The sequence below is a fragment of the Apiotrichum porosum genome (assembly GCF_003942205.1).
Source record: "Apiotrichum porosum strain DSM 27194 chromosome Unknown scaffold_3, whole genome shotgun sequence".
Classification (NCBI taxonomy): Eukaryota; Fungi; Basidiomycota; class Tremellomycetes; order Trichosporonales; family Trichosporonaceae; genus Apiotrichum; species Apiotrichum porosum.
In genome coordinates this window covers 1448007-1462901 of record NW_021167110.1, presented here as the reverse complement: position 1 = coordinate 1462901, position 14895 = coordinate 1448007, and the positions used below count along the sequence as shown (strand labels likewise).

The 14895-nt window shown below is 57.5% G+C and overlaps 3 protein-coding genes across 3 annotated transcripts; 2 read left to right on the top strand and 1 right to left on the bottom strand.

Moving 5' to 3' along the window:
* Positions 1-2372: 2372 nt before the first annotated feature.
* EHS24_006131 (uncharacterized protein) lies at positions 2373-2873 on the top strand (the record flags this gene model as incomplete). Its single annotated transcript, XM_028621603.1, has 1 exon — positions 2373-2873. One exon carries the CDS (start codon positions 2373-2375, stop codon positions 2871-2873), a length of 501 nt encoding a protein of 166 aa, XP_028478055.1.
* A 297-nt stretch (positions 2874-3170) lies between these two features.
* EHS24_006130 (uncharacterized protein) lies at positions 3171-4272 on the bottom strand (the record flags this gene model as incomplete). The annotated part of the gene is made up of 6 exons (XM_028621602.1): positions 3171-3248; positions 3350-3459; positions 3550-3582; positions 3633-3909; positions 3988-4012; positions 4187-4272. The coding sequence occupies 6 exons, from the start codon at positions 4270-4272 to the stop codon at positions 3171-3173; spliced, it is 609 nt and encodes a 202-aa protein (XP_028478054.1).
* Positions 4273-4349: 77 nt separating this feature from the next.
* On the top strand, positions 4350-7451 carry EHS24_006129 (uncharacterized protein; the record flags this gene model as incomplete). The annotated part of the gene is made up of 7 exons (XM_028621601.1): positions 4350-4514; positions 4582-4731; positions 4770-5205; positions 5455-6593; positions 6631-6830; positions 6874-6984; positions 7022-7451. 7 exons carry the CDS (start codon positions 4350-4352, stop codon positions 7449-7451), a joined length of 2631 nt encoding a protein of 876 aa, XP_028478053.1.
* Between the last annotated feature and the right edge of the window lie 7444 nt (positions 7452-14895).

Below are 14895 nucleotides of genomic sequence, written 5' to 3'. Positions count from 1 at the left end.
ACTGCAGACTGCCACTGCTTACCGTTTACAGCTCGGCCCGCCGCTCTAAGGAATGGAATGGGAATGCTAGAGCCAGCGTCACCTCACGATTCGTCGGTGGACCGTGGGACTACGCCACTCAGCGGTGCCAAGCTCCCTGTTGGGTGCCCAGATGATGTGATGCCACCAACACAGGTCGAAGCTGGTTAGCCGGTGCGACTGCAGTCCACAGGCCACAGGCTATGGCAGGCCGGCCTGGGCTCCTGAATGGCGTGCACGGGTGAACGGCGTGCTGGACGCCGTCTGTGGCGTATACTGGTTTGAACCGACTTCCCTACCGGTTAGTTGCGTCTGTGGCCCAGGTGTCGTGCAATGGGTCTGTGCAGGCTTGCAGCTTGCAGGTTCAATCTGGCTTGTGCTGTGCCATCGCCATCGCCATCGCCATCGCCATTGGCTTGCTGGGCTGATGGTATCGAGCTTGTCTGCTGCGCGGTGACCTTCGGTTATGCACAGCGCCGTTGTATCCCTTTTTGAGGAGCAGCATGGTCGTATCGCTTGCAACTGCACAAGGGTCCGGCACTCAGACAGTGGGCCACCGATACCATCGAGGGTAAGGTGTGCCGGCCGAGCCCGGCCGGGGAAGAAATCCGCCACTCCTTCACTCAACGCGCCACGAGGACCTTCCAGTTGGGAGTCTAGTCGTCGATGAGGACTTGCCTGTACCTCCTTGTACATACCAGGGGCGTAGCAGTACTTTGGGCGGATCCCATAGTCTATTTTACTGTCCACTTCAGTTCTTGGGGCAATGAATAGCCCCAGTGGCGGCTTTACACATTCAAACGAAAATATACCAACGGTGAGTCACTGATCACTGATGGTTGCAACGGGGCACCACAACTGCGCATCATGATGTGGCCCTTCCCTGCTTCCAACCTCTCCATATGCCATTTCCGGAGGATACTGTCCTCAGCCGACGAAACCCGCCCCTCTACGGCAGGCCGTTGGACAGCGATGAGGTAGGTTCCGTTTACAGCTCTTGGGGTCAGAGGTTGCTTCTTTGGCTTGCGGGAGGACCGGCGCCTGTCTGGGTACATACAACGGCGGGACTTGGGGGTGCGCCAGAATTTGTCACATGGCTGAGGTAATCTAAACGACGGACGAGTATTATAAGCATTCCTAATAACCTTGCCATACTGATGTGATTGTACTATAAACATTCCTAATAACCTTGCCATACTGATGTGATTTATAAGGGCCGGAAATGAACACTGGCACAGCCCTATGAATAGCTTAGCGTGCCGCGGATGTGAGTTCCCGACCTCTGAACACTTTCCTGCCGTCGCAAGTCAGGGCTGGGGGATGCCGTCGATCGACCTTCAGAACGGTTAATCCTTTTTGTTTTGTTTTTTTTTTGCGTTCAGTATGCCCCGAGAGTCTCTCGGTCTCCCCCAGGAGCTCACCACCACCAACATCACTGTGCCTGGTGTTGCGAGCCCCGACAACGCGTACTGTATGTCAACGGGCTCAGGATGCCGAACACGAGCCCATGCAACGGCTGGTCGCGACCGGTCGTTCCTGCTCAGATGAGTAATATTTGTGTTTTCTCGGATCCAACACATTATAGCGGATGCTTGTTCACAGTGGGCCGGGGTCTGACCTTGGGGTTCATATCTCGACAGCAAGAGCAGGAGGCAAATGTTCACACGTAGGCAACCAAGTTGAGAGAAAGTGTCTGAGCTTGAGCCACCCTGGTCCCAGGTGCCGCACAGCCTCGTTGCTGCGACGAGCGTTCCTCTCCTCTGTAGACAGCACCCTCCCCAGGAGGAACAGACAAGCATGAGAATGTCAGGGATAACGGGGGCATGAACAGTACCCCAACCACTAGTACTGTACTCAGCTGGCTCTCTTCCACGATACTTTACATGTTACCTGCTCGACAACCAAAAGGACATTTGCGTCCCGGTTCCTGGGTCCCGATAGTTGCAACGACCTACCCCGCGACCAAATCCTCGTTTCTGGCTGCCTCCAGTGGCCACTGCGGGGCAGATCACATGCTCAACCGGAGTGAGGTGCCGCTGGCCGCTGGGTCTTCCTCCTCTGCCATCTGTATTCAAGAACGATACTATATCCCTCGGGATGTGCCTCTCGATGCGGTGCCCTCCCGTTAAGTCATCGGGTATCGCACAGTGCAACAACTTACTTCACATTAGATGACCCCATAACGGACCACAGCAACAGTCTTGCCTCAAGTGCTGCTTTACTGATGATGAAGGTTCCTCTGCCCTGTCTATATAAACGGTTGGGCTTTGGGTAGTTGGCTGAACTCCATCAACGACTAGCAGCAGCTCTCACAACCTTCCAACTTTCACTCACTCAAACCCACTGTCCCTACAATGCTCTTCTCCAACAAGCTCATCGGTGTCTCCCTCCTGGCCGCTCTTGCTGCCTACGCCGCGCCCGCTGGTGTCGCCGCCGAGGGCTCGCTCGATATCCGCGCCGACAACGAGGGCTACGACCTTGTCCTGTCGCACGAGCGTTCCCTCGCCAATGCCGATCCCGCGTCTGCCATCGCCCGCCGCGACGCCTGGGATGACCAGAAGAAGGCCTTTGCGCAGGGCCAGTGCGACAGCCTCCAGGGCCAGTACCCCAACTCAAACATTATCGTCTACAACAAGAACGAGGCGTTCGCTTTCAAGGCCAACAACTTCAAGGACCAGGGCGACGTCGACACTACCTCGGACCCCACCGCGGAGGGACAGTACAACACTGCCTCCTTCCACTGGGTCGTGTTCTACGGCTCGGGCTCGTTCTCTCCTCGCGGCCAGCAGGACTATGCCTACGCGGGCATCACCTTCAGCTCGCAGGACTCCATCATCTTCCAGGACAGGGTCTAGACAGTGTGTCAGCTACGTCTACCTGTTCTCAGCTGTACCCGACGATGTATAAACAAATGTCAGAAAATGAACAAGCGGACCTCAGAAGAAGCCCCCACTGCCCCATCAGGCCCCATCATGTGGGCAGTGACGGGAGTCAGGCAGTAACAACAGCTACAAGGTTCGGCCGCAGTTTAAAACATACATATTGGCGTTCCACCAGCGCTCCAGGCCCATCTACAAGCTAGGCCATGCTATATAACGGCATCTTCCCTCCATCGGTTGACTTCTGACGTTCCTTGCCTTTGGCTACACACTTTACACCCACCCGTACAGGACACTCTCCCTGAGGTCAACGCTGTCTTCGCCCTGCTGGGTGACCAGGATCTTGCGGATCTGTTCATCTGTGAGTCCCGAACGACTCGCATAGGCCTGGTTGGGTTTCTCGGAATCACGTCCCACACACGCATCGACAATGGGTGTGGGAACAAACGTACCTCCTCTGGGGGGTTCAGACCCAGCTTCTTGGCCCTGTCCCAGCGGTCGAGACGGGTGATGCCGGCGCAGGGGCCGTACTTGGACGTCATGTCGAAGACGCGGAGGATGTCTATCGTCGTCAGTCAACATGTCCCACTTGGCCGATAGCGAGCGTGGCGTTTGTCAAGCCTCCGGCCTTGGTCCACTGCGCAGTACTCACGGTGCACTTTGGTCATCTGGGGTCCCGCGTGGACTTGCCGTCAGCTCCTGCTCTCCCTTACCAAGCACCCAGCTGAAACCTACTGGGTTCCACCCCGCCCATCTCCACCCTGGCATCCTTGTAGAGCTTGTTCCACTGCTTGCTGTTTCCGTCGAGCACCTCGCGCTCGTCATCTGGCACAGAGACGACATCGTCCTTGGCAGCGTCCTTCACTGGAGGCGTCTTGGCGCGGTCGACACTCGAGAGGGACGAGGCCGAGCCTGTCCGACGAAGAGCAGGGGTCTTGCCAAGGGACTTGTTCTTGCTGGCCGCTTTGGCCGCTGCTGAGGCCGGGCGCCGACTCTGGAAGGAGAGGGTAGGCTGTGGATGGGGTCAGGATCAGGATCTAACAATGGCTGGGGAGGAAGGCGTCTCGGGGGACGGGGGAGGGGGGGATACCTGCCTGTGCGAGCTTTGTTGAACGCTTGGGCGCCATGATGTAATGCGTAGATGATGCTTCCCAGATGGATGGAAGGTGTAGTTTAGATGTGAGCAGTGGATGTGGATGCTTGTGAGGTCTGACAGAAGGCGAGTGGGTGGAAAGATATGGCGAGCAAGTGATATTTACAGGGCAACTGGAGATGGCTGGTTGACTCACCTGGCGAGCATCTGTGCACCTGGGCCGCGACCTGGGGCGTCCACTTGCGCGCCCGGTTTTGCGGAACCAAATATTCCATGACGCATCGGAACTTGGACGCGTCTGGTCACGGCTCTGTTCCTCGTTCTCTCTCTCTAACCACCATCAAAACAACAACCTCGCCATGGGCAGCAACTCGCGGTCCATGGCCGACCTGGCCAGACAATTGGTACTGGCCCTTCAACCCGACCTAGGAGAGGGGTCCTCCCAGCTCGAGACGACCACCCGACACGTCGTGTCCGAGTTGAAGGCCAACGCGCACGGAGGCCTCCGGACAGAATGGGAGGACGTGCGCGGCACATTGCATGGGTGGGTGCTGGAGGGGTACAGTGTAGCTGACCATAAGGCTTTCGAAGTTTGCTCGTATATGTGTCGAGGAAGATGTGGCGGACGCGTACGACAAGCTCGTGGGCAAGCTCGAGCACCATCGACGAAGAGGGGGCACGACCTGGGACGACAACATGCCCTTACACACGACCAACATTCCCCAGCATATCCAGCTCCTGGTCAGTTTAGTCTCCATAAAATAAAACTGACCTTGCAGTTAGCTTTATCTGGACCTATCGTCCCCAAGACACGCGAGCTTGCCCAAGAATATCTGACACGGCCACCCCAAGTGCCAGAGTCCGACCTGCGGCTATACGAGGAGATCATGGCCGAGCCGTTTGAAGGCGACCATTGGGGTCCAGGTTACGACGAGGAAGTTATGGAAGGGTGGACCGAGAGTGAGGACTCGGAGGGTAACACGACTGCGACAGAGGAGGAGGTTGTGACCCCGGCCCTCAAGACTCCGCGCTACAGGTCTGCGGCGGCCGACGCTGCTCGGGAGGCTGAGCTTCGTCGGCGTGCCGAGGAGGAACAAAGGCTGCTGTTCGCAAAGCTTAGCCTTCGCGATTTGGGCGCTAACGCTTACTGGAAGAGCGGCGGGTGCGATGTTCCCATTCGTGACGACCTACATGGTTGGCGGGCTTTGTCGTCTGGTAGGTTGTCACGCCGGCGACGCTGACCTGCTCAGTGCCTGCAATGGCTTCGCCTGCTTTGACCGAGAACAATGCCCCGTCTATTACCGCCAGTCAGCTCCAGCGAGAGCTCTTGTTCGCCCTTACAGGCCGACCAGGCGTCTTATTTACCTTTTCGCCACATGGAGAGTGCTCAGTAAGCTGGCAGGCCGTGTTGAAGCTTACATTAGATCACACCGAACCACGTAAACGTCACTTGTTACACCCCAGCCGCCTTGGAAGGTATCTTGAAGGACTTTGCCGCACGTGCGACCCAGGCGGCTAGTTTGCGGGCTTTTGTTGGCGAGGCACTCGCCGCTGGTCCCTCCTCCTGGCGTTCTCAGCGGTCACCTGGTGCGTCCGAGACCCGAGAGGCCTTTGCGGAGGCATGTCGTCTGGTTCTCAACAATCTCGGAACATGGATTGCCGACCTCGAGAGCGCGTTCATGGGCTCTGGCATATCCACTTCAACTGTTGTCCCCGGTGCCATTTCAACGACATTGCTCCTGCAGCTGGAGCTTACCAACAAGTTTGGCGACCTCCTGGACCACCTGTGCGACCTCATCCCGTTCACGTCGTCGGCAAACGGACTTCTCAACGCCATCTACGGCGCGATCTGCGCTCCGACCTCCCTTCTGTCGCGTCCTGCCCTCGTGGACATCTTCATTCGGTCTGCCACCCCAATGTGGCGATTACTAGGAGATTGGCTGGTCGGTGGAATGCCTGTCCCGGACAGCCTGACGTGTGGCGACGCGGACATTGCCCTCCAGGGTTGGGACGACGAGCGGCCACTGAATCCCGAGTTCCTTATCCAGCGTGACCGCGACTCGTCGTGGTCCGATGAGGACTTTTGGGAGGCGGGTTACGTTATTGACGAAGAGGGGTGGCCCGCTTGGCTGCATGGTACGCAGGAGATGGTTCTCGAAGGTGGAAAGTCACGAGGACTACTGCGCAGCTTGTCCACTGCCAACACCGAAACTGGAGAGTGGCAGGCCCTGGAAGCCATTATCGACCCCTTCACTGCCGACATTCCCCACGCACTGTCCGAGTATCTCACACCATTCTGCAAGAACAGCCAAAACCTACTCGGCGAGGTGCTTGAATGGGACTGCGAGCTCCAGAAGCACTTGCTGGCCATTGACGCTCTCACCCTCATGCGCGGCACCGTCGTCGTCGATGACTGGGCAGAGTGGCTGTTTGATCAAATGAGAACCGGCAAGCCGTGGGCCGACTTTCAGCTGCTTACCCACTCCCTTCGTGACGCTATTGAGTCGCATGGAGCTCAGTGGATGAACCCTCATGCCGTGCGTGCGCGGACGTTGCGAGGGCAAGGCAAAGCAACCTTGGTCGATATTCGCGTCGACTATCTGGTAAGCTGTACGATTGCTCCGGTCAAGCTGACCCCAGGTCCCCTTCCCCCTCTCCCAGCTGTTTACTCCAACCGCCATGGACCTGCGCTCGGATGTTTTCACCTTCTTGCTACGCGTCCTGCGAGCGCGCAAGGTTCTCCTCAAAGCGAGAGTGCTTGCGGAGACACGCGCAGGAGGGCGACCTGAGGAGCTCTCGCAGTTGAGACGGCTTCGACACGCCACAGCCTGGGTATTGGAGTAGGTTTTGCTGTGCATCCATGCCGTGCTAACAATCTAACAGCACACTGTGGATATGGGTGAACGACGTCATTGAGATCCGTACAGGACGCCACCGACAACATATGAGTCAAGGAGCTTCATTCCAGAGGTTGATTAGCTTTGAGCTGGACCAGTGAGTGATAGAGTTTGGGTTACGGTTAACTGTATAGTGTCCGCGAGCTGCGTCGTTTCTGCTTTCTCCATGCCGAGACCTCGTCCACCTTGGAAGCCGTGGAAGCTATCGTCGACCTCAGCGAGGACCTGTTGCGCGTTGCCACTTCCACACAAGGAGTGGCGCGGCCAGTGTCATCTCCCACTCGGCCGCGCAGGAGACGCAGTCGGCACCAGGACTCGGACTCTGATGACTCGGACGATGACGCAGATGACGCCCTTCTGCCTCAGGACGACGCCCGGGAAGGTGGCTCGCCACGGACGCCACAACTCGATCAGATAGCAGAAACGTTGAAAGCAAGCGTCCATCGATTCCGCCAGGGTGTTGACGCGCTTGCTGCCCAGGGTGGAATGGAGGCAGCAGATGTGAGGGATACGTGGGGGATGCTTGTATTCGCGTTGGGGGACTGGAAGGAGCCACAGTTGTAGTCGATGTACTCTATAAACCGCCTCTCTTGTCATTTAACGGAAGCAATTTTACTGAGACGCGTCCGTCTCGCACCGGTTGACTGTACCAGAGATGACGGATTGACTTCCTCCACTTTCGTTGACCATTTCACAGTACTCTCCGTATCATCGCCGTGTCTACTCCGCCTATCGACAATGTCGACCACACCCACCTCGGGCGCGTCTGCGCGCGAGGTCGAGGAGGTCGAGGCCATTCTCGAACGGCTGGCCAGCGCTACCAAGCAGCCTGGCGATTCTGATCTTCGACCTGTCCTCTCCTTCCTCCTCCCCTCCGTCGTCACACCAGCGAATGGTGTATTGCCACCGACGGCCGGTTCGAGCTCCAGTGCGGTCCCAACTGCCAATGCGGATGCTCAAGACACCCACTGGTTCTGTACCAAGGCCAAGAGTGACCTCCACCGTCGTGCCGCCACCTTCCTGATCTTCCTGTTCGCGTTCCGTTCGCCAACGAGCAAGCAATGGACCGACACCTTGGAGTCTGTCGTGGGCAAGTGTTCAAGCTGTTCGCGTGGGTTTGGCGCTGCTCGGCGTAACTTTGGACGTCGGTGAGTGGAACCATAGCGCCGCGGGGCGTATGCTCTGCGGTGGCAACAAGCGACGATCACTGTCGGCGGGCGGGTGCACAGTTGGCGCAGGAGCCAAGCTGATGGCACCTAGTTACCTCTCCAACTATCCCTTGGCAATCCGCAACAACTTCTTTGGTGCCATTGACAAGTGGCAGGCTGCCTTGATCCTTACGGCACTCGAGCGCGACCAGCCTGCATATGGCGCCCAGAGGGGCGTTCTGGACCTGTCCCTTCCCTATCTGCAGCTCTTGTTCAACGAGCCTTCTCTCCTCAGTCCAACGCTTTCAGAGGGCAAGCTGTCTACTGGTATCGATGAGGTTATTACTTCCCATCCCAACGATCCATCGGCCGCTGCTTCCCTCGGCCTGACCCCTACGCTCATAGCGCTTCTCACATCACCAGATGCCAAGCGTCGCGAGTGGGCTCACCAGCAGGTCGGCTTCATTACCCGAGCTGTCCCCTTTGACGAGTGGACAGAGAATGGAACCGGAACCGAGGTCCAGACACTGTATCTCTCCTCTTTCCCAGGAGACGTTAGCGAACAGTGGGCCGCATTGAAGGCTCTCATCACCCTCGACTGCCTCACTCTGGAAACGATTCAGCGTGGCCTCCTCGAGGGGCAGTACGATGTTGCGGCGGCGCCGAGGCATGACAAGTCTATCATGACCTTTGTATCGCGCCTTCTGGGAAGCTCGTCCGACTGTAAGTCTGCACCACCTGCGGCCATTGCTAACATGCACAGCTTTCCCCAATGTCTTTGCCACCTTCACCACGCTCCTCCGCATCTCTCCCACGCGTCACATCTGGGCGTTTGACCCCTCCCCTGAGCTTCCGCACACAACATTCTCTGAGATTAAGAAGAATCCGTCCTTCCAGACCATTGCCGCAGGTGCCGGCCCCTCGTCGTCCACGGAGGACCCCAAAGGCAAGGGCAAGGAAAGTTCGAACGCAGTTGCGAACCCCCTCTTGTGGATCAGCGACTTTCTTCTTTCCGCCAACGATTCGCCCAACGATGCTACCTCGTCAGGGCTGGGCTTCTCAGAGGCTCTCGCCAAGGTCATCAACTTTTGCTTCGCTGAGATGCAGCATGACAGGCTCCAGCCCCAGGCGCGTGCCGCTGCTGCGGAAGCGGGCTGCGAGGTGAGCTCGTGAAGGCCATCGTTCAAGCTGACAGTAGGCTCTTACCGTACTGCAACGCAAGATCGGATCCAGCGATTCTGCAGCCTCCACTGCACTTGCATCGACTATTGAGGTGCACGCCTCTTTCATTGCCAGCACTGCGTTTCAGAAGAACACCGACCCACTCTGGGACACTCCTCGTGCCTCTGCCCGCAAGCTCATCTCTCAAGTGCTCCGGTCGGACGGCAGGGCGGTCCTGGAGAGCATGCTTGGATTGGCGTTCATTGCGTTCAAGGAGCGCCGCCGCCTGCGCGTCAAGCGTCGAGGCAAGGTGAACGTTCCCGACCCTGTGCTCGTTGAGAAGCTTCACCGTGTGACGGTCCACCGCGAGCTGTGGTACATGTCATACAACTCGCTCTCACCCACCGACGCTCCGGGATTGGCCCTCATGATGTCAGCCGTAGCTCCTTTTGCCCACGTCGAGACCCTCAACCGCCACGAAGCGTGGAACGGTTCAGACCTCAAGGCAGTGGTCAAGGAGGAAGACTGGATCACCAGCGTTCGCGCCATCAACTCTGCCCTCAAGGCTGCGCGTGATGGATTTCCTCAAGCAGTTGAATCTCTCGCCGCCCAGCCAAACCCAACCATTCTCCAGACACTGTGGCAGCAGGAAGGCGTGGCGCGTACGGCTGTCTCGCTCCTCCTGTCACCCGCCCACAATGTCCACGAGCCCATGATCAACCTCGTCCAGCAGTCATTTGACGACGTCGACGACCGTGGCGATTGTTTCCGAACTCTCTTGCAGCGCTTCCCCCACCAGGCCATGATGGGCCTCACCGACTTTTTGTCATCTTTCATCTTGATGGCCAAGAACGTACCCGAGGCGTGCTCGCTCGCCAAGTGGCTCGTCCGCTGCTTCACCGACGTTCTCGAGGCGCTGTGTCAGCCTTCGGGTGTCTCGGCGCCACTGCTGCAGCTGGACTGTTTCTTGAGCACGTTCGAGCAGTCGGACAAGAAGTGGATGAAGACCCGCGTCGGGCTGCTGTGGCAGCTCATGACCGACTCGCTCGCTTTGATCTTCAAACGCACCTCTGAATGGGCGCCATACTACGAAAACGAGGTCATGGTGGACTGGATGCGCGACGCACTCATTTTCGGTCGTATGATCACCGAGAACATTCGCATCTTTGAGTCTGCTTCATTGAGCCGCACCTCGGCTCCCAAGGAGTCTGTGGCGGAATCGCCCGTCAAGATGACTCAAGTTGGCAAGAGCCTGGTGCAGAAACTCGAGGTTGTGCTTGCCGATCTCGTTCTTTGGCTTCGTCTTACCGAGTGAGTTTTTCAGCATATGTGCAGCCGCTAACTCTTCCAGTGTCGAAACCCTCCACCAAACGTATGAGCTTATCAAGACCATTTTGGGCCGCATCACCAAGTCCGACCCCGACCTTTCGCAAGACCCGGCTCTGGAGCAAACTCTTATGGAGATTGACAAGTTCTGTCGGCACCTCGGCTCGACGTACAAGTGTCGCTTGTCCGATGACCTTTTGTCCGAACTCTCGGATCTGCTGTCAGCCTTTGATCTGCCCATGGACGAGATCCCAGTGGTCAAGGCTACCTCACCCGACATTGCTTCGGGATCTGACACTGGCTCGAGTTCAGTCATCTCCAAGCTCAGGGCGGCGTCTACCCCCACCTCGTCGCTGTCCAAGCCGACACCCGCGACGCGCGTTACCAAGGATGCTGCTGCACCAAAGAATGCGTTCAGCATGATGATGAAGAAGGCTGGTGGCAAGTACGAGCCCTCGACCAGCACTTCCAAGCCGCCAGCCAAGGCCCGTCCTCGCCAGATGACTTTGGAGGAGTTTGAGAATGATGAATTCCTCGACAACCTCTCCGCCGGCGACCTCGACATTCTGGAGCGTCGCGCCGCGTCCGACAGCAAGATCAGGAAGCCGACACAGCCTACCAAGCCAAAGGACCGGCTCATCATCAATGTACTGCCGCAGCGCACGTTCCCTCCAAAGGCCACTTCGTCCAAGGCTACGACGTACAAGTCCAAATTCATGCGTGACCTTGCCGCGGACCACCGAGCTGACATGCGGGAGCGCAGGCGTGCCAACGACACGGTCCCGCAGATCAAGCCCGTGTCTGTCGGAACAGGTCTTGGCGCCTACACTGGTCCTCGCAAGGAAGTCAAGAAGGTCGAGGAGGAGGCCACAAGCTCCGAGTCTGAATCGTCGTCTGATGAAGAGAACAAGGGTATCGGTGCTCTGGTGGCCAAGGCCAAGGAACCCGTCAAGCCAGCTCGCTTCTCTATCCCCGAGAGGCGTCCCATCAAGGTCCTGGGATCAGCCGTCTCAGACATCCTCAGGGAGCGCGAGGCTCGTCGCCGTGCGGCGCACAGCATGAAGATGCGTCTGCACCCGGACCTCACATCTCTCTACCGTTACGTGCTGGCCTGGGACCCAGGCTGCACCGCTCCTCGACCGCCATATCCGCCAAAGGACGCTGCCGAGCTCGGTACCTTAAAACCAATGTCCACCGCGTTCACGAGCGCCGAGCAGTACAACAAGACCATCCTCCCGCTCTTCCTCCAGGAACTGTGGGCTCAGTTCATCAAGGACGATGCCGGTGCCGATATTGTTCGCGTCGAGGTTACGACCCGCTCGTACGAGGACGACTTCCTCGACATTGACGTTGTTGTGCCCGGCAACCTCCCAAACAAGTTCTTCCTCAACGATAATGACATTGTCACTATCAAGTTGGAAGGTCCCGCTGGCCCAAACAACCCGAACAAGCCCATCTTTGCCAAGGTGCAGATCTTCCGTCGAAAGTTCAAGGAGTCGGGCATCAAGCTCCGTATTCTCTCCAGCCTGGACCAGAGGGCTCTCGGTTCCAAGGCCAAGTTGCAGCTTCGCAAGCACACATCGTAGGTACCATATCGTAAAACCACACTAACCTGCCAGATTGAGTACCGCTGCTCGCGAGTATGCCGCTTTGCGTGGTCTGCCATACTACGAGCCTAGTATTCTGTCCGACATTTTGGCAGCTCGTAGCGCCACGATGCCTGCGCTTGAGCCGTACAAGATCGAAGAGGCTATGAAGAACTACAACGTCAACGAGCCCCAGGCGAAGGCTATCCTCGGTGCCATGTCGACCAAAGGCTTTGCTCTCATTCAAGGGTGGGTGACCTACGATGGTATCTAACTAACCCACACAGTCCTCCTGGTACCGGTAAGACCAAGACCATCAGCGGCCTCGTTGGCAAGTTCCTCTCCGACCGTAAGGGCTACATTCCCGTCAACGGCGAAGTCCCTCCCAAGGCCAAGCTTCTCGTCTGTGCGCCCAGTAATGCGGCCATTGACGAAGTGTGCAAGCGTCTCATGGAGGGCGTCCCGACCGAAAACGGCGGGCGCATTGTGCCAAAGATGGTCCGTATCGGTGTTGAGTCATCGGTCAACATTGCTGTCAAGGACATCTCACTCGACAACATTGTCGAGGCGCGTGTTAACAACGACATGGCTACCAAGGAGGGCCGCGGTACCGAGTTGACCCGCATTCAACAAGAGCTCGAGGAAGTGAAGGAGCAGCTCAAGACGAAGCAAGATGAGCTCGTCAAGACCAAGGATGCGCAGAAGCACATCAATGTCGAGAACGAGATTCGTGCCCTTACTCAGCGCCGTGCAAAGCTTGGTCAGGCATCGTCCAAGGCCAAGGACGCTGCCCGTGACGCCACGCGTCACCTCGACGGTCTTCGTCGTTCGACTCGCGACACTGTCCTTAAGGAGGCCGACATCATCTGCGCCACACTCTCGGGTGCTGGTCAGGATGTGCTTGCGGCGTTCAACTTTGAGACGGTCATCATTGATGAGGCCGCGCAGGCTATTGAGATGAGCTGTCTTATTCCCCTCAAGTACGGCTGCAAGCGCTGTATCATGGTCGGAGGTGAGTAGACTGCCCCCCGCAACGAACATTGTTGACCCATTGCAGACCCCAACCAGTTGCCACCGACAACGTTCAGCTCCGAGGCGGAGCAGAACAAGTTCAATCAAAGTTTGTTCGTGCGCATTGCCGACAAACCTGGTTCACACATGCATCTCCTCAGGTGAGTTACATTGATGCTAGAGTATGCTAACCCGCCAGCATTCAGTACCGTATGCACCCCGATATTTCCGAACTGCCCTCCAAGCTGTTCTACAAACAGCGTCTCAAGGACGGTCCGGGCATGGCACAGAAGACAGCTGCGGTGTGGCACCAAAACCCCATTTTCGGCCCATACCACTTTGTCAACGTTGAAGGCCAGGAAATCAAGGCTGGCACCTCGACCAAGAACACGGAAGAAGCACTTGTGGCCGTCGACCTGTACCGCAATCTGCAAAGCCAATTCGGCCGCAAAGTCAACCTCGCGATGCGCATTGGTATCATTACCATGTACCGCGAGCAGCTGTTTGAGCTAAAGCGCAAGTTTACCGACGCCTACGGCCAGGAGATCACCGAGACTATTGAGTGAGTTTAATGAAACGTTACGCAATCTGACTTGCAGCTTCAACACTGTCGACGGTTTCCAGGGCCAGGAGAAGGATATCATCATCCTGTCTTGTGTCCGTTCCGGTGTCAACCTTCGCAGCATTGGTTTCTTGCGCGACTTCCGTCGTATGAACGTTGCCCTCACGCGTGCCAAGAGCTCCCTGTTTGTGATTGGTAACTCATCCACCCTTGAGCGTACCGACAAGACCTGGAACACCATTGTCTGTGACGCCCGTGAGCGTGGCTTCCTTGTTAATGTGGGTTTCCCAGTCGTAGTTTCCTCCCTAACCCTCAGTACTCTCCCGCTACGTTCACCGCCCTCCCCCCCGGCGCCTCCGCGCAGAAGACAGCCAGGAAACGCTCTCCTTCGCCAGACTGGCTCTCACAGTCGCAGGTACGGGGGTCGCAGATCCCAGTCGTTGGTTCGCTCCCAAAGACGAGGCGCGACTCCAGCTCGTCCATGGATGTCGACTCCGACTCGTCTGACGACGACGACGTCAAGAGACCTGCGGGAAAGAAAGCCAAGACTGTTGGTCCCAAGCAGCCGCCTCCTCCCACCAGCAAGCCTCCATCCGACCCTCCGCCACCTTCCATCGTGATGAGCAGCGCCAACGGAGCACGCCCTCCCCCTCCTCACCCCGGACTGTCATCGCGCACACCCGCTCCCCCAGGACCAGGCGCACAGAAGGTCCGCCCACCTGGCCCACCTGGGCCCTCTACTGGTGGTCCCTCCAGACCGCCTCCTCCACGACCCCCTCCCCGTCCCGCAGGCAAGCCCGAGGACGTCTTGTTCATGAAAAAGAAGAAGCCCAACAGGCCGCAGCCGGATGGCCGACCACCCCCAATTGGTAACGTGCGCGACGTCATCAACAGCAACCTCACTGGCGCTCCCAGACGCTAGACTCTACAACTCTCCTCATCCCAGTCCCCACCCCGCATTGTACATGTACATACCACGGCATCGATACATTCTCCACACTTTTCCCACCTAGACTTTGACATGACATGCACTTTATGAACAGCAAACTGGTTGCGCATTTGGTGTGCGGAACGGAGACTGATAGGAAGCTGCACCACGGCCCAGTTGTTGCAACAGCACCACTCAAACTATATACCTGTTGACTATGCATGTCCTATACGAAGCAATTAAACAAAGAAAAGTGCCCACTCCTCCTCCTCCATACAACGAACTG